General features: G+C 34.5%; 1 protein-coding gene across 2 annotated transcripts; it reads right to left on the bottom strand.

Annotated features, from left to right (window-relative positions):
* Positions 1–7,406: 7,406 nt before the first annotated feature.
* On the bottom strand, positions 7,407–12,810 carry LOC120071790 (mitogen-activated protein kinase kinase 2-like). 2 transcript variants are annotated; one of them, XM_039024171.1, is made up of 10 exons: positions 12,680–12,810; positions 12,257–12,407; positions 12,072–12,156; positions 11,221–11,355; positions 10,219–10,443; positions 9,891–10,073; positions 9,521–9,744; positions 8,815–8,860; positions 8,618–8,717; positions 7,407–7,790 (listed from the first exon to the last, which is right to left on the bottom strand). In XM_039024171.1, the coding sequence occupies exons 2-9, from the start codon at positions 12,334–12,336 to the stop codon at positions 8,628–8,630; spliced, it is 1,068 nt and encodes a 355-aa protein (XP_038880099.1). In that variant the 5' UTR covers positions 12,337–12,407; positions 12,680–12,810; the 3' UTR covers positions 7,407–7,790; positions 8,618–8,627. The 2 variants fall into 2 exon arrangements, with proteins under 2 accessions (XP_038880099.1, XP_038880098.1); XM_039024170.1 differs by lacking the exon at positions 12,680–12,810 and adding an exon at positions 12,548–12,670.
* Between the last annotated feature and the right edge of the window lie 5,998 nt (positions 12,811–18,808).

Here is an 18,808-nt window from a genome sequence, read left to right as displayed (position 1 = left end):
CAAGAAAAAGAAATATAACCGTATGGATAAGGAAAGGGACCACTTCTGTTCTTCAAATAACAGAGTATAGCGAGGGTGAAAAAGGAGAGAAGAATTTGGGTTATTTGCTAAAGAGCTTCAGCTGAATGAGAGAAACAACCCTTTCGAATAGGGTGAAAAAGGAGAGAAGAATTTGGGTTATTTGCTAAAGTTTTCTTGTTTTCGATATTAGTTCTTGAGGATTATATCTGTAATATTTTCCCTATTGTTGCATAAATATAGTAGAACTTGCTCTGTTTTTCTAGGAATATCTTCTTTGTTGGGTATCAGAGCCATAAAACATCCTGGGGTGAACAAGGCAAATGACACAAAAACAAATGGAAGAGAGAGTGGAAGCCAATAAGAAAGAAGTATCAAGTATGAAGGATATGTTGCTGGTACTATGCAAGAAATTGAGAAACTAACCTAGGAGGTGAAGGAGACGAGCTCGTTGCGGAAGGCGACTGAATCAGGTACGTGTGAGGGCTCGAAACTTAAAATGAAGGAGAAAATCGGTGAATCTGATTCAGGGCTGGGACCGGACAAAGGGTCAAGCAGAGTGGACAAAAGTAAGTACAAAAGACTAGAGATGCCAATATTTTTAGGAGAAAACCCAGAATCTTAGGTATATCGGGCTGAGCACTACTTTGACATACACGACCTCAGTGACTGCGAGAAAGTGAAGGTGGTTGTGGTGAGCTTCACGCTAGATGAAGTCGACTGGTTTCGTTGGAGCCATAATTGACAACCGATCAACACATGAGAGGAACTGAAGAAACCACTGTTCAATCATTATAGGCCAACCAGCGAAGAGAGTATAGGGGCACGACTACTACGGATCAAGCAAGATGGAAGTTACACTAACTATGTGAAGAAATTTGTCACCTACTCCGCACCATTGTCGAAGATGGTCGAGGATGTGCTGACAGATGCCTTTCTGAATGGGTTGGAGCCATCCCTGCAAGTGGAAGTTATTAGTAGGAATCCCAAAGGGCTGAATGAGTGTATGAAAGAGGCCCAACTAGTTAATGATCGTAATCTTGCTCTTAAAATGGCCCTGAGCGAATTAGTTAGGCCTTGTTGGGCCTATCAGTAAAGAATCCCAAAACGCAATAGGAAATAAAGCTTTAGCATCAGGAGTGAAGTATAGTCCAAAGAGGTCCAAAGCTGGGGCGGCCAGGCAAGTCTCAATCTCAGTCAAAACGAATCTGGTGAAGAAGGAGGCACCTGTGAGACGATTGTTCGATAGCGAATACATGAGCACCTGGAAAAAGGGCTTTGTTTTCGGTGTAATGACAAATACTTCCAAGGACATCAGTGTAAGATATGTGAAAACTGAGAACTAATGTTGTTTATTTCGAATGAAGGAGACGATGGGGAAGAGGACCCAGAAACAGGGGTGACAGAAGAGACACCAGAGCTGCAAAGAGTCGAAGTCGTTGAAGACGTAGAAGTATCCCTGCGATCGATGATGGGATTTCCCAAGAAAGGCACGATGAAGCTGAAAGGAACAATTCTTGATTACGAAGTCCTGGTTTTAATTGATTGTGGTGCCACCCACAATTTCATTCATCAACGGCTGATTGACGAGCTAGAACTGCAGGTCACGTTAACTACGGGTTATGAAGTAGTAGTCGGAAATGGAGATGTCATGCATGGGAGAGGAATCTATAAGTTTGTAAAGCTTTTGTTGCAGGGGTTGACGATCGAGGCTGATTTCCTCTCAATGGAGTTGGGGAAAATGGACGTGATCCTAGGTATGCAGTGGTTAGTGACAACCAGTTTCATGGGTGTTAGTTGGTCTTCACTGCTGATGTGCTTCAAGGACGGGGAGAACACAATCCTTCTCCAAGGGGCCCCATCTTTAACTCGTTCAGAAGTATCCTTAAATGTGATGACTAAAGAATGGGAAGAAGATGACCAAGGATTCTTGGTTGAGTTCCACAATGTGGAGTGTGCGGGTGAAGGCAAAATCTAAGCTGTCAGCCGTAGCATACAAGACCCCCTTCATGTGATGATTGAAGCTGTGTTATAAGAGAATGCAGACATTTTCGAACCATCTACCAGACTGCCTCCCAAGAGAGTCGTAGATCATCAAATAAACCTATCAGCAGGGCATCCTCCTGTAAATGTTAGGCCATACAAATACAACCGCCATCAGAAGGAAGAAATAGAAAGGTTGGTGGAGGAAATACTGCAGGTCAGCATCATCAAACCAAGTAGGAATCCGTATTTCAGTCTCGTACTGTTGGTAAAGAAAAAAGACAGGGGTTGGAGATTTTGCGTGGACTACAGAAAATTAAACCAAGCAGCCATAGCTGACAAGTTTCCTATTCCGATGATAGAGGAATTATTAGATGAACTCCATGGATCGACAATCTACTCCAAGCTAGATCTTAAGTCCGGATACCACTAAATCAGGATGAACGAGAGAGATGTTGAGAAAACAACGTTTAGAACTCACGAGGGCCATTACGAATTTTTAGTAATGTCGTTTAGGTTAACAAATGCCTCTACTACCTTTCAATCACTGATGAACCACATCTTCTGGCCATTTCTTCGAAGGTTTGTTCTCATGTTCTTTGATGATATACTTATCTATAGTCCAGATTTATTCACTCATGAAACACACTTAGCCGTTGTTTTTAATGTTTTGCGAAATCACAATCTGGTGGCCAATAAGAAAAAGTGTTATTTTTTCCAAGCACGGATTCAATACTTAAGACACTGGGTGTCTCAAGAAGGAGTGGAGGCTGATGATGAGAAGGTGCAAGCAATGATCAAGTGGTCGAAACCAAAGAATGTGACAAAATTGAGGGAATTCTTGGGTTTGACGAGTTACTACCGGAGATTTGTCCAAAACTATGGCTAGATCGCAACCCCATTAACACAACTACTTCAGAAAAACCAATTCAAGTGGAACGAACAAGCATCCAAAGCTTTTGAGGATTTGAAGAGGGCCATGACGACAATACCAGTATTAGCCTTGCCTGATTTTTCCCTTCCATTTGTGATTGAAACAGACGCATCCGGCTTTGGAGCGGGAGTTGTGCTAAGCCAAAACGACAGACCTATTGCCTACTTTAGTCAAAAGTTGTCCCCCCAAGCGTAAAAAAAATCTATATATGAAAGGGAACTCATGGCTGTAGTTCTTGCTATTCAGAAGTAGCGTCATTATCTCACAGGGAGCAGATTTGTAGCCATTTCGGACCAAAAGGCGCTAAATTTTTTGTTGGAACAAAGAGAGGTGCAACCCCAATTCCAACATTGGTTAACAAAGCTCATGGGATACGATTTCGAGATACTATATCAACCCGGCTTGCAAAATAAGGCTGCTGATGCTTTATCCCGTTTACCTGCTACAGTGAAGGTATTTACATTGACATCACCTGCTTTAGTTGACCTCAAGACAACCTTACAAGAGGTGGAGAACGACGAGGAATTATAGAAAATTATTGCATTATTAAAGGAAGAACCCGATGGGAGATCAAAATATCGGTGGGAACATGGGAAACTACTCTGCAAGGGCCGGTTAGTAATCTCTAAACATTCCTCGCTGATCCCGTCCTTGCTGCACACATTCCACAATTCGGTTTTGGGAGGACACTCCGGGTTCCTAAGAACTTATACGCGAATGTCGGGGGAGTTGTATTGGCAAGGGATGAAGGCGGATGTAAAGAGGTACGTAGAACAGTGTGAAGTACGTCAATGAAACAAAACATAAGCCCTCAATTCTGCCGGCTTGTTACAACCATTGCCTATTCCGGAGCAAATTTGGGAAGAGTTGACCATGGACTTCATTGAAGGATTACCACGATCCGAAGGTTACAATTCTATTATGGTGGTTGTTGATCGGTTGAGTAAATATGCTTATTTTATTCCCCTGAAACATCCATTCTCTGCAAAACAAGTGGCCGAGTTGTTTATTCGAGAGGTCATTAAACATTATGGAATTCTTAAATCAATAATAACCGACCGAGACAAGATCTTCCTTAGTCACTTTTAGAAGGAACTCTTTACTATGATGGGCACGGTCTTAAAAAGAAGCACAACATTCCACCCACAGATGGATGGCCAAACTGAGAGAGTCAATCGATGTCTTGAGACTTACCTACGTTGCTTTTGTAATGAGCAGCCTTCAAAATGGAATAAGTGGATTCTATGGGCAAAATTGTGGTATAACACTACATTTCATACATCCATCAATATTACTCCTTATCAAACGGTTTTTGGAAGGAAGGCACCACCTATATTATCCTATGGAGAGAAGAAAACATCCAATGACATGGTGGAGCAGCAGTTGATGGTGCGTGATTATGCATTGACAACATTAAAGGAACACTTAATAGTGGCCCATAATCGAATGAAGAAACAATTAGATCGCCATCGTCGAGAACTACACTTTGAGGTGGGAGAGAGTTTTTCTGAAGTTGAGACCCTATCAACAGAAATCTTTAGCATGAAAAAGGTGTGAGAAATTATCTCCAAAATATTACAGTCCCTATAAGATTGTAGACATAGTGGGGATGGTGGCCTACAAACTAGATCTTCCCTCAGAAGCAAACATACATAATGCTTTTCATGTCTCCTAATTAAAGAAGAAGTTGAGTCAGAACACTCAAGTTCAACATCATTATCCAACACTCACAGAAGAATTCGAGTTGCAGTTGTCTCCTGTAAAGATACTCAGGGTACGTTGGAATGGAGAGCTAGCATTGAAAGAGTGGTTGGTGCAATGACAAGGACTACTAGAAAGTGAGGCTACATGGGAAGCTGTCCACTTGATCACGGAGCAATTTCCTAAATTCCACCTTGAGGATAAGGTGCATTTCGAGGTGGGCAGTATTGTTAAACCTCCAATTATCAATACGTACAAGAGAAGGGGTAGAAAAGGAAAATTGCCTAGAATAGTGGAAGTTGAAAAAGAATATTCGGACGAGGGTGGAGCATGACCAAGAAAAGGAAATATAACCGTATAGATAAGGAAAAGGACCATTTCTGTTCTTTAAATAGCAGGGTATAGCGAGGGTGGACAAGGAGAGAAGAATTTGGGTTATTTGTTGAAGAGCTTCAGCTGAGGGAGAGAAACAACCCTCTCGAATAGACTGGTTCCTATCTTTTTCTTTTAGAGTTTTCTTGTTTTCGATATTAGTTCTTGAGGATTATATCTTTCCCTAATGGATCTTAAGAAGTTTTTTGATATTATTGACTAGAATTTTCTAGATGTTGTTCTATAGGTTAAAGGTTTTGGTCCTATTTGAAAGTCATGGATTCATGGCTGTATATCTAGCATGAATTTTTTGATCATCCTCAACGATAGGCCTAAGGGGAAGATTGTCCCTTTTTGTGGCATCATGCAGGGGGATTCATTTTCCCCCTTCTTATTTGTTCTTATCGTTGATGGTTTAAGTCGCCTTCTAGATCATAGTTCTTCTCTGAGTCTCTTTGCTACTCATCCGATTGGTTGATCTCATCTTAATTTGAATCACTTGCAATTTGCTGATGACACACTGCTTTTTTCTACTGCTGATTGTATTGCTGTTATGCGTCTTTTCTATGTGGTTCGAATTTTTTAAAGGGCTTCTGGTTTGGCCATTAATTTGTTAAAGAGCGAAATGTTGGGGATTCATATCAGTGACGCAAATTTGGCTTAGACGTTGAATACTTTTGGCTGTAAATAGGGTATCTGGCCTTCTACTTATCTTGGTTTGCCTCTGGGTAGAATCCCTATCTCCAAGTTTTTGGCAGCCTATGGTTGAGTGGATTCAGCATAAACTTCACAATTGAAAACATGCTTATATCTTTAAAGGGTGAGACATATACTGATATAGTCTACGCTTTCTAATATTCCTACTTATTATCTTTTCCTTTTTCACTCCCCATTGTTGTCATTGGTTTGAGATTTTCTCTGGGAAGGATCTCATGGTGATGAATGTGGGCATATTGTTAACTGGGAGATTGTTCAGCTCCCAAGATTGATGGGTGACTTGGGTATTGGTAATTTTTGTCGTTGTAATTATGCTTTGCTTGCGAAATAAATTTGGTGGTTTCTTCATGAGCCTAACGCTTTGTGGTGTGAATTTATTGTGGCTAAGTACTACACCCCATCTATTGGTGTCTGGCCTATTGTTGTTCAGGGTGGATCTTCTAAGTCTCCTTGGTGTTTTATTTCTCAGACTATTGATTTAATTGCATCTTGTATTCGGAATCGTGTGGGCATATTGTTAACTGGGAATCGTATTTCTTCTTCTTTCTAGAAGGACCCTTGGTTGGAATGTGGTATTCTTTGCAATTTTTTTTCCTCGTTTATTTTGTCTTGCGCTTCAACCTGATTTTTCTATGGCAAATGCTTGGATTGTTGAAATAGAGTCTTGGAATATGTGTCTTTGCCACAACCTTAATGATTTGGAGACCATTGAATGGGCTTCTTTGTCCCATATTTTATCATTGATCAGGTTGTGCCCCTTACCTGATTCTTGGTCCTGGTCATTGGACTCCTCTTCATCCTTCTATGTTAAATCCCTCGATGATTTGATTGGGGAGGTTGAGCCCTATGTACGAGACCTTTATTCTGTTATTTGGAAAGATTTCTATCCTAAGAAGATTAAAATTTTCTTGTGGGAGCTTAGTTTGGGTGCGGTTAATACTGCTGATCGTCTTCAGTATCGTATATTTTATATGTTTCTCTTGCCTTCTTGGTGTTCTATGTGTTGGTACAATTGTGAATCTTTAGTTCACCTTTTTGTGCATTGCTCTTTTGCTTCCCCTTTTTGGCATATCGTCTTGGCGACTTTTGGTTGGAATAGTATTTTTTATATTTTGGCATCCCTGCTAGTGGGTCATCCCAAAAGATTGATTTGGTTGGCGCTATTCTTCGAGCTTTCTTTTGGACTCTTTGGTACGAGCGAAATGGTTGTATTTTCAGAGATCCAGTCTCCTCTTTGGAAAAATTTATAGATTTGCTCTTATCTATTATTTTTCATTGGTGCAAGGATAAAACATCCTTTTAATCTTTTTAGCTTGTCGTATTTAGTCTCCAATTGGAAGTGTTTCTTGTAGTTGTCTTTTGGCTTTTAGAGTTTTTTCTTTCATTCATCAATATAATGTTATTAAAAAAAAAAAAAAAAAGTTGTTCACTGATCACCCTTTTAAAGCAACCGAAGGGAATTTATGGAACAGCATTATCAGAGCTCTCTCTTTGGAAGATTTGGGAGGAGAGGGATTCTACTATTTTCAATGAAAAATAAAGATCCTCAGGGGATGTTCTTCAATCATCCATTTCCAATTCCTTTTTTGGTGTAAAAATAAACACCCTCTCAATCATCCATTTTGTTCTCTTTGTAGATTTCACTTATCAATGAAATAGTTTCAAACAAACAAATACGGGATGTGGAATAAAATCATGCAGTGTTTCTGCTGTCATAATATGTATTTATTTCCCTTTGATGCTTCAAATTATACATGGGTAGTGGTAGAATTGGATTACAAAATGTTACAAGCAAGGGCCACAATTTGAAATCTCTTTACACAACATAATATCCTGTTATCATTCTGAACCATCCACAAGAAGGATCAGAACCATCTATATCGTCACTGGCAAAGGACAACTATATCATCCAGTTTTGATTGAAACCTCTTTCATTAAGACACAAACTGAAGTAAAACAAGCAGCATTCATGAGAAACCGAGATCACGGCGGATTCCTTGTCGATCTTTGCAAGCAGCTCAAAAGCAGCAAACGAGATTCCCGTGTAAGAGACAGAGACGATCAACTGTGTAAAAAAATGAAGCATTATTAATACAAACACCAGTAAATGGCTAAAAGCTCGAATGAGAGACAGAGACGGGAAGGGCATATGGGATAGATATCCTAGACAATATTAAATTTCTCACTTTCTTTAATTTTAGGGATTTCAATTGGCCATCAATAACCATCACTGACCATACATAATATTTTTTATCTGAAATTTTAATACTTCATCATTCAAGTAAAATGATAGTCAGAAACACCAACATACCATAGACAGATTTCAATTTCTAGTGACTCTGTAGATCTGATTTTTTAAATTAACCTATCATATAAGCTTTAAACAGGTTTCATGTAGGCTCTTAAGCATCTTGTCCTGTGCTTTCTTATATTCCCTATAGGTCATGGATTCGATCATGCTATATATGTGTATGCACGTATACTTTTCCTCAAGTCTCTTGTCCCAGAGAAAGCCGGTGTCCTTAATTTACTCATATTATGCAGAGTCACACACAGCTATGCTGGGGAGATTGGGAACCAGAGATGGATGTTCAAGATCCCTAACATTGTGAACTGGCAAAGCTGAAAGCAGAAGAATCTCTCACTACTCACTATCAAAGGAGATAAACAGTTGGTTCTACGCTCACTACACCAGATGATAAAAGGGCTAAAAGGGAAAACATAGTTTATAATACATGTTTAGCATGCAAACATAAATTCATAGAAATTTACACTTCATTACACCAAATGATAGATTCCGTTTCAAGGAAGTGATTGCCTCACGTAATTCTCAACAGAATTCAAAAAGATATCAAGAGGAAGCTTTAAACGGGACGTAGTTCCATAACATACCAGATAAAATTTAGAAAGTTGCAAGTGGAGATCCTGCATCGTTGAAGTAAGATGACAGGTCAATATCCGTATCTTCATACATCTTGATGAAAGGATGTTCCTGAAAATCACACAAAATATGAAGAAAAACTTCAAATTTATCTTCTCTATTGTGCTGACATATTGCTTATCAACAAGTGGAAGGAAGAATAATATACCAAAAGTTCACGTGCCGACAGTCTATCCTTCGGGTCCGTTTGCACACTGATATTCATAAAGATTACCAGTTTCCGAGTTAGCAATCTCATAATGTACAACCTACGAAGCATGAACACGGACACGAGACACGGAGATGGATACAACACGTTGGAAATGCACTTTTTTTTTTTTAATTATTATTATTTAGGATATATATAAATTTAACATAAAATATTAAATACACTCCACTAGAAAAAGCATAAAATATCAAGTTAATTAACAATGGTAGGAGATGAAACGTTTAGGTTTCTAAGTTCATTTTTTATATTTCTATTTTTTTTCTTTGGTTAAAAACGTGGGGTTTCCTTTTTTTTTTCTTTTTTAATCTCAATTTAACATATAATTGATTTGGGCTTTAAATTTTGATCCATCATAAAGGGTTGGACCATTTTATCCATACAAAAATTTCCCAAGCGTGTCCAAGAAGTGTCTCAAACAAGTCCCCATGTGTCTGAAATTAAAAATAAATAAATAAAAATAGGACACATAAATTTGTGTGTCGGACCGTGTCTGGAGCGTGTTTGTGTTCGTGCTTCATAGTGTAAAACACTTGAAATAAGGAGCAAAAGAAAATACCTACTTACAGATACAAATTCCTACTTGAAGTACATCTAATGATTGACATAATCTTAGGAAAAGGGACCACAATAAAAGTTGGATCCTTACCATGCAGAAATGAACGAACAGAAGTTGGGAGTAAATTGGTCGGCCGGAGCAGAAGGAGGTTCGCCTTCAACAATGGCTTCCATAAGCTCATAAAAATTAACCCATCCTCCATCTTGCTCTGGTGGAGAATAAGGGAATTTTCCGGTGGCACACTCGAGTAATATCAGACCCAAGCTCCAAATGTCACTTTTATTGTCATATCTTTCTCCCACAATTCTCTCTGGCTATAAATGACAATGCATAGAGACACCATTCAGTTATACACATTGATTATAAAAGGAAAAACGTACAGCTTTGCCAGAAAAAATGAAGGGAAGACAGACGGCCAGAGAATTGTATTTATCCGAATATACTGAGAATTGATACTCACAGACATATAGTTATATGTGCCAACAAAAGTATTAGCCTCTCCAGATGTGCTTGCCATAATCGCACTGACACCAAAGTCAGTAATCTTGACTTCCCCTCTATGGTTTATTAATAAATTAGAAGGCTTTAAGTCCCTATGGATGATGTGTCTTTCGTGGTGAAGGTACGACAGCCCCTTAAGAACCTGTATGGAAGGAGAAAGGGGATTAAAAAGGAAATCTACAATTATCTCCTTCAGTTGAAAAATATTTTTCTTTTTTTAAAAAAAAAAAATTAATTAATTAAAAGAACAAATTCTCCGAATCCAAGCAGGGACTTTTTGTACCTACCTGCTTACAAAGGGCAGCAAGATATGGTTCTTGAATTTTTTTAACCTTTTTCAAAAAATCTGCTAAAGATCCTCCATCCATATATTCTAGGATGATGTATATAGATCCATTATCATAGAAAGATTGGTAACAGACCACAATATAAGGGCACTGCGCTGATTGATTGATTTTCAGTTCTTGTGCGATCTGCTTGCGGTGAGACTCTTCGATTTTCATCTGAATTACCTGAAAGAGTATATGAACTGATTTGAGGTATGGAACATCTTCCCTTTTTTTTGCTAATTAATGCTGCTAGTTGTTACCTTCTTTGGTGATTGTAAAATTTTTAATGGGAAGAGCACGAATAGGAATGTGAAACAGCTTGTGAAAGAAAAATATATCTTCTTTTATTATTAACCATCTTATTTCACCAAAACAATTGTCCATTAATGTTGATATAGTACAGTAGATTTAACTGTTTACAGTTCAAAATTCGAAAGAAAAATATACCTTCTTTTTTATTAACCATCTTTTTGTTCGCAAGAAAATAAGTTAAGAAATTCCATCAACTAAAATCCTCTCATTTTGATAAAGAAATCGTCTAATGATATAGTTGTCAAGAAATTAAAGGACCGTACAGAAAATAGCATCAAAATATTTGGAATCGAGGGGAAAGAAAAGAAAACCTTAAATTCTCATGAAGTATATAAATGCTTTATCTTTCTTAAAAAAACAATCCAGCGAGATTAGAGAGGATGGATAAGAATTTGAACTAAATTGCGTAGAAACAGAGCTCTGCCTGCACATTAGAAAACATGATTTGATAGCAAAGAGCTGTTGAATATGTTAGTTTCAGAAAACTGCAAAGACAGATGAAGGGGGAATAGTCGTTCAGAAATCATAGACCTTCAATTTAATGATGATTAAGATGCTCTAACCACTTTTTGAAGCATGAACTATAAAGTATATAAATCATAGAAGTCAGATGCAGACAATTTCAATAATGTTTAAGCTGTGCACTACCTTCAATGCAAAAAACTGAGCAGTCCATTTGTGCTGAACTAATTGCACAGTTCCACCATTTCCTTTTCCAATGACTTTAATAATGTCTATGTCCGCTAAACTCAACTGATCATCTGTAGGCTTAATCGGAGGTGGCTGAACACACATGTAGACAGATAACAAGTTAGTAGCCTGATATGCACAACATAGTTCAGAAGGCAACATAACCAACTACTTTTTCACTTTGTTCCCCGTCTGTAGGAAAACAAACAAGTTTGGCGTCGCAATTTCACGTATTATATACCTCAATCAATTAAACTGCATCCAATAATGATAACCATCTAGTTTTTAATATTTGAAAATAAAGCTTATAAATACAATTTCCACTTATGAGTTTTTTTTTTCCTACTCCTTGCAAATGTTTTCAAAATTCAACCCAAGTTTTGAAAGCTAAAAGAAATTAGTTTTTGTTTTTGTTTATTTGGAATTTGGCTAGGAATCTAAATATTTCATAAAAGAGAAATGAAAACCATAGTAAAGAAATGATAAGGAAACGAGCACAGTTTTCAAAGACATAATCTAAAAGTGAAATAGATATCACAGAGGCTCTTAGTACTAGAAGTTAGTAACAACTCTAAGCCCAATCACAAATGCAATCCATGGTTAGGGAAATGAGAGCACGGTACATCAGGTATAGTATAAGAATTCATAATTCCATACTTCACTGGAGAATATCTTTATGCAACTCAACAGAAACAAAGACTTTGAAAAGTTAACAAGCTAAAATCGAAGCCCCCAAGCATAACATTGAAAATTACAGCACATTATAATCCTCTAAAGTTACACTATGGTGCAAAACTGAGATTTCTTACTGCTTCAACTTCGCTTTGAGAAACAATCCGAACCCCATCTCTGTTTACGAGCAGATCACCATCCTTAAACGTGCCGCTCTGCGTTCTATACAAAAGAAACCCAAGTTCCAGATTCATCAGAACTTTCCACTTACACACACACACACAAAAAAAAAAAAACAAACAAACAGAGAGAGAGAGATTACAGGAACGTGGCTATGGATTGGTCTTCTTTAGGAAGATTGAGCTTGAGGTTGAGGTTGTTGCTGAAGCCTCCCTTCCTCATTGATGGCGGATCTCTTCCAGGCTGCAACCGTGTAGAATTGATACTCGAATTGAAGCTTTTCTGCGATGATTCTATGATTGGTAGAGAGAGATAAAGAGAGAGAATTCACAGAAATGTCAAAAACTTGTTTATATGTGAATTTATCAAGTGTTCAGCAGTAGTTGAGAAAGAAATTGATAGATTTACGAAAATTGATAACAAGTTATCATACAAAATTCAAACTCAAAACCCTAATTTCGCCATTTTTGTCACACTCAAAGCTGATGATTTAAACTTTAAAAAAAAAAAAAAAAAATACGGCTGTGCTTGGTTGGATTAGATTGGAGGATGCGGGACCGTTTACCTTTCTTCTCCCTTTCCTTCTTTTGAATCTTTGACTTTTCTTTTTCTTGCAAAATTCTAATTTTTCAAACATTTAAATATGGCTTAACTGGTTACAACATGTATGAATGAAATCTTTAAATTCTATCTTTTTAAATTTTCAATGTTGGAAGTCGGTTTAAGTATTACTCATCTTTAAGAGACATATACGAACGGATTTTTTCTTTTTTAAAATGAAAAATCATAAAAACCTATCTTGAATAACAAATGAAACAACAAGTCACCAATAATTCATCCAAAACGCAATTTGAAAAACTAAAAAACGAACAACATCCAATACCTGCTGAATTAGAAGAATGCAAAAAGGCCGATGAACTTAGCAGAATACACAGTGAGCGGGCTTGTTACATATACGTAGACAACATGAAAAGGAGACATGACCCAACTAACTCGTTAAAGCTCAATTTTCTCAGCTACATCATCTACTTTAGTAAAATTGGACGAACAGTTGTTATTCAAATTCACCAACTTCCTAGCATCATATTCAACCACAATAGAGAGGGAGAGATAAATCATAAGAATGTAGAAAATACAAGCTCATTGACAATTGCTTATGCTTGGAGCAACTCGATGGACTATTCATGAAAAATCTTTCTAAGCTCCGTCTCTTTTAGAGATTGAAATGAGTCATGCACCATCCAATTCACGCCTCTACAACATTTTCATCATTCCAAGAAGCATCGACATTTGTCTATAATATTAAATTTTCGTCAAAATGTCGATATTTCCAACAATATTTCTACGTTTCCATAGATTCGATATTGATATGAGAGATGAATCGATATTTCCATTATATCGTAGAAAAATCACGAAACATAATAATTAAGCAACAAAATATCACTAATATGAATATAATATAGATAATAGATATGCTAACTTGTTTAAAAATTAAAAAAAATGTTTATATACAAATTTAAATTATTTTTTGAATTTTTTGTTTTTATAATTTTTCTAGAAATATACATTGAAATCGAAATTTTATCAATATTCCATTGAATTTTTTATAAAATTAAGATCTCAATATTTCCTTCGACGTCGATATTTTAAACAATGATTCATCATCCACTAGTTTTAATGAGGGAACATCACGAAATATAACTCTATTTTCATTATTTTCACTTGTTTTGTAGGAATAAAATGTTAGAATTTAGAAGGAAAAAAGGGGGAAAAAATACAATGTTGATGTGAGAGTAAAAATTAAATATCATTTTCTTCCCCCGAACTTAAATTGTCATTACTGATTTCATATTTTAGTTTCAACGTAGAATATAGAAATATTAACGTAATACAATTGGAGAATGGCAACTCTGTACGTGGAATTCGTAATTTAATTTTGTAGAGATTAGTTTTCCGTTGGAAATTATTCCCTTTTTTTAAATAAAATTTTAACATAGAGAATTGAAGCGAAGATGGAGAATATAATTCCTCATCCCTTATCTCCGATTAACCCTTTTCTTTCTTTCCTCCACAAAGTAAATAGACATAAATTATTTAGTATCTAGTCGTCTAAAAATAGAGTCACCTTATTCGGTTAAAGAGTTAACCGACTTCTAATAAAATAGTACAATCAGAAGTAGTGGATTTGAATCATAGACCTTATAGTTAGTGACACACTCATATGAGTTATGTTCATTTTGACAATAATTAACTCTACTTGAATCTTTAAAAACCAACCATTTTGACATTTAATATAAAGCATAATATATATTTTATAAAATTGGGTTCAAAATCACATATATATATTTCAAAGAAATAAAAATTTGGGAGGCCATAGCCCCACCCAATCCTTCTAATTTTGCTAGGTTTATCTTTCATCTTTATAATCGTTGTGGTTAAAAAAAAAAAAAGAAAAAGAAAAAACAATCGACTTTAAAGAGTAAAAGAAAAAGGTTCAATTTAACCGTGGTGAAAAAAAAAAAAAACTCGTTTTGTAATATTAGTGTCAGATAGAAGACAACCGTGTCAACATTGTTCTTCCACAAGCCCATACAAAAGCCCAAATTTCAAATGGGTTGGATTTTGAATGTTTTTAAAGAATTGGTGAAAATATATTGTGATTTTCAGGGAAAAAAAAAAAAAAAATAGCGCAATTTACAAAAATGCCCTTGTGGTTGTTAGAATTTCACTACTGAATTTTTAATGGTAAATATTAATCTTCCAAAGTTTGACGAGTGGAAAAATTAGACCCTTAATGATCCTCTTAAATATATTAGGATTGACGAGGTTTGATTTTTATTGTTGAAATGTTTTTGTACTTGATGTTATATTGCATTTGGGTTCTTGGGTTTTTAAGTTCAATAATTTATTCTTGAAGTTTGCATATGATTCTACTTTATATTAGGGATAAAATTGTTAGTTTGAAAAAGTCACTGATGTGAATACAATTTAACTCAAATTTTATGGACATATAGTCTCATTTTTCTTAATGTTTACCGTAGAAAATTCGAAGGTTTAGTAATAACAATCACAATATATTTTAAGTAGTTTGTGCAATTTGTCTAAGTATTTAGGAGTCGTTTCTTTTTTAGGAATGCAGATAATCAGAATCTTTAGATGCCCGAAATTATAAATGTTTGATATTGTAGATGTGCATCATGTTTAAATAATCATGTTTGTTTTGTAGAAATGTTTCTGCAAATAATTGGAAATACTTTGATGATTGTGTTTGTTTGGTAGAATTTCTAGTTGAAAATGACTTAAATTTACATCACGTTGTCCTTGAGACAATTCATTAATTTAATATAATTTCAACTTATATAACATATTTGTTTTCATTAATTTGAATTTCCTTTTTAAATTAATATAGTTCATATTATTTTTAGAAGTTGTTTTTTTCAACAAAATAACCTATATATTTAAGATCTATTATAAAATAAATTAAAATTTGATTATCTTTCCCAAAAAATTACAATATAAAAAGAAAAAGAGAGATATATATAGTTGATGGTATTTACTTTAATTATAAAATGTAAAGAAGTGTGATACAAGAAAAAAGAAAAGGTAAAGAAAAGGACGATCTCAACATAGGAATATGGAAAACCTATGTTTTAAGAGAACATCTAAAACTTTTGAGATATCCTCTGCAAGAGCAACATCTAACATTATTAACAAACAAACAGATAATCTAGATACTCACTTCTCGAGAATCTTGGATGTGCACGGATGAATTCTTATAAATTTTTTTCTTTTTTATAATAAGTAAACTTTTTGTTGATGGGGTTTTGAATGTAATTTAATCAGAATATTGATTTATTAAATCTAAAACCCTACAATTTTATTTTTAACATTAAATAAAAAAAATAATTGCAACTGTCTATGTCATAGTGGAATCACTTGGACTAGTAATATCAATTTCAACATCATATACGATGGCTTCAATTTCATATGATTTGATTTTGAAAAAGATACCATTGATTAATTTTGTCAAGATAGTTAATTTCAAACGATCTTAACTATTCGTTTCACTGTGGAATATGAATTAATGTAGATCACAAACAATAACATTAACTTTCTATATTTTTAAATAATAACTTAGTTAAAAGATTTATTCCTCTTTAAAGTTAAAAGATTCGATTTTATCTTTAATGGAAATTATTTGTATTATTAGATTAGTTGTTAGGTCAAATTATCAAATTAGTTTGATTGAACTATCATTTTCTCTTTCTTTCATATAATTGATGTCAATCAATGAGTAAAGTAACTTCATTATTTAATAAAAAAGATGAAAGCCAAATGATTTATTTTAAAATAGAAATTATATGTAGGGGCCTTTTTAAATATAAAAAAATATAAAAATATTTACATTTTATAATAAAAAGTTCCAAAACTACTTTGTACTTTTTGAATTTTATTTTTTGTACTAAAGGGTAAATATTTTGGGGATTTTTCTATTTATTTAATTAATGCGCTAATTAATTAAATAACATTTATTTAATTAATTAAAAGATTGGAAAAAGACTATGAGAAGGGGTTGACCATTCTCTATATAAAGTCTTCCTTATAACCTTTTTGGGGACACACAGAACACAATAGAATTGCAAACATTCATTGTACAATTTTCCTAAGCCACAAAAGAAATCCTCTCTACTCATACAAAAAGTTTTCCTCCTCACCCTCTTCCAATAATTGGATACTAATCATTCTATTAAAATATTTAAGAATAACAAGGTTACTCTCGTGGCCGTGTTCAAGATTGTTTGAGGAAACATTCGTATTCAAGATCGTTGAAGGAGTCATTCGTTGAAACATTGAGAGGATCATTCTAAGAGCTTGGGAATCTACAAAAGTAAGAATGGTTCTATCTTTTTCCTACAACATGTTATTTACATGTTTGTTCCACATATATTTTGTTTTAGTTTACTGTCTTTGTTTGTGTAAAAATCGATTTGTGGGATTCAAGACGTTCACAATGCTTCTGCTAATCCCTTCAATTAGTATCAAAACCAATATCTTGCATTCTCATTATTCGTATTTTTCGAAATAAAAATCAGTTTAGAGGTGGGTTATTAAATTTAAGATTGGATGTTTTCGATTTTGGCACTTAGATTACTTTTAACATGATTAAAATGTAAAGACTTGTTGTATTTTTTGGACAATTTAATTCTTGCTTCGAGGCTGTAAGTCTATGTTGATCGAAAGAGCAATGATTGTTGAAGAAATCGAAAGAAATGGAAGTGTTCGGGACAAGTTCAGAGATGAAAATGAGTAGGACAGAAGCATTCTACCATTCAACGTCGCGATGTTGCTATCGCCTTAGCATTGCAATGCTCCGAAATTTGACGGAGTCCTGGTAGCACGCGCGAGAGAGAATGCAGCGACTGAAGTCCCTTTTGACCTAGTTTTTTTGTATTTATTAATTTATATTAATTAATTAAATTGATATAATAGTTATATTAATTTAATTAATTAATTTTGCATTAGGATGCCAAAATCGGTCTAATTTTTTGTTGTTTAAATTAATTTAATTATGCATTGGATGCATGTTTAGATTAATATTTGAATTCATATTACACATTGTATGTCATATAGATTAAAAAATACCCACCTTTGGATAAACATGTATATGCATCATAATTAATTATAAGGGTTATATTTTATGGATGCATGATTAAATTAGCATGTTCATGCATCATGGTATAAGTGTTATGTTAAAATGATGTATGATTACACTAAGCATGTCCATGCATCATGCTATATATTAAAATGATTATAATAAATAGTAGAATGATGTATGTGAATGCTTGTTTTTCATGTATGATTTATATAAGTGTTATATTTATCAAGTGAAAATGGAATTTGCATTGAGCATGACATTACTTAGAAAAATATAATTATTGTATTTAATCAATGTCATTAGATACAAATTTTATAGGTTTTAATAAGGCATTAAAATATAAGTGTGATACTTTTAATGAGATAAATTAAAATCTATAATCAAGAGTTGCATGTAAACATAGGTCCAAATTAAGTTTAAATAGTTTAAAATTGATCAACTTAGACTTATGTTATTTCTAATGAGATTATGAATAGGTTAATCTTTTTAATTTGTTTTAATAGGATTAAAAGGAATTTAATCAAAAGATTAAATTTATAAAATAATTATCCATAGGGTACCTTTGTCTAAAGAACGTTCTGTTTAGGAGAGGGTACTTAAGCGGATGGAAATGGAACACCTCCACTTGGAATCCGACCTAGAAGGTGAATTGGGCAAATATTTTATAAGCATGCAATAAATGATTGATTTTATTAAAGAGTTGAATAAATGAAATCAAGTATTGTTGAATCATTTAATATAAATATTATATTGAGCAAATTAAAACGACTTAGATAAATTTATTAGCCGGGTTTTAACTAAGTATAATAAAATCCTAAAAATATTAGAATACATTAGTGGGAGGAAATTGGTATATGTGATAATCAAATTTCAACTCTCGCATCTGTAAGAGTTCACACCATTAGAACCATGTTCGGCTTTGTGTCACCCTGGGTGTGGCCTCCTATCAGAAATGAAGGGAAACTCGACCTAAGGAGATCCTTGAGCGTAAGCGGATCGTCCAAATTCCATTTCGATTGAAACATAAATTTACAGTAA

The sequence above is a fragment of the Benincasa hispida genome, chromosome 2 (assembly GCF_009727055.1).
Source record: "Benincasa hispida cultivar B227 chromosome 2, ASM972705v1, whole genome shotgun sequence".
In the NCBI taxonomy this organism is placed as follows: Eukaryota; Viridiplantae; Streptophyta; class Magnoliopsida; order Cucurbitales; family Cucurbitaceae; genus Benincasa; species Benincasa hispida.
The sequence above is the reverse complement of the archived record's forward strand: the minus strand, read 5'-3'. Positions and strand labels throughout refer to the sequence as shown.

Coding starts and splice junctions, on each gene's coding strand:
- LOC120071790 (XM_039024171.1), bottom strand. CDS start 12,336: ATGAGGAAGGGAGGCTTCAGCAACAACCTCAACCTCAAGCTCAATCTT. Junction 8,861..9,520: donor TGTTCGTTCATTTCTGCATG/GTAAGGATCCAA, acceptor TATGAATATCAG/TGTGCAAACGGACCCGAAGG. Junction 8,718..8,814: donor TGTCGGCACGTGAACTTTTG/GTATATTATTCT, acceptor TGTGATTTTCAG/GAACATCCTTTCATCAAGAT.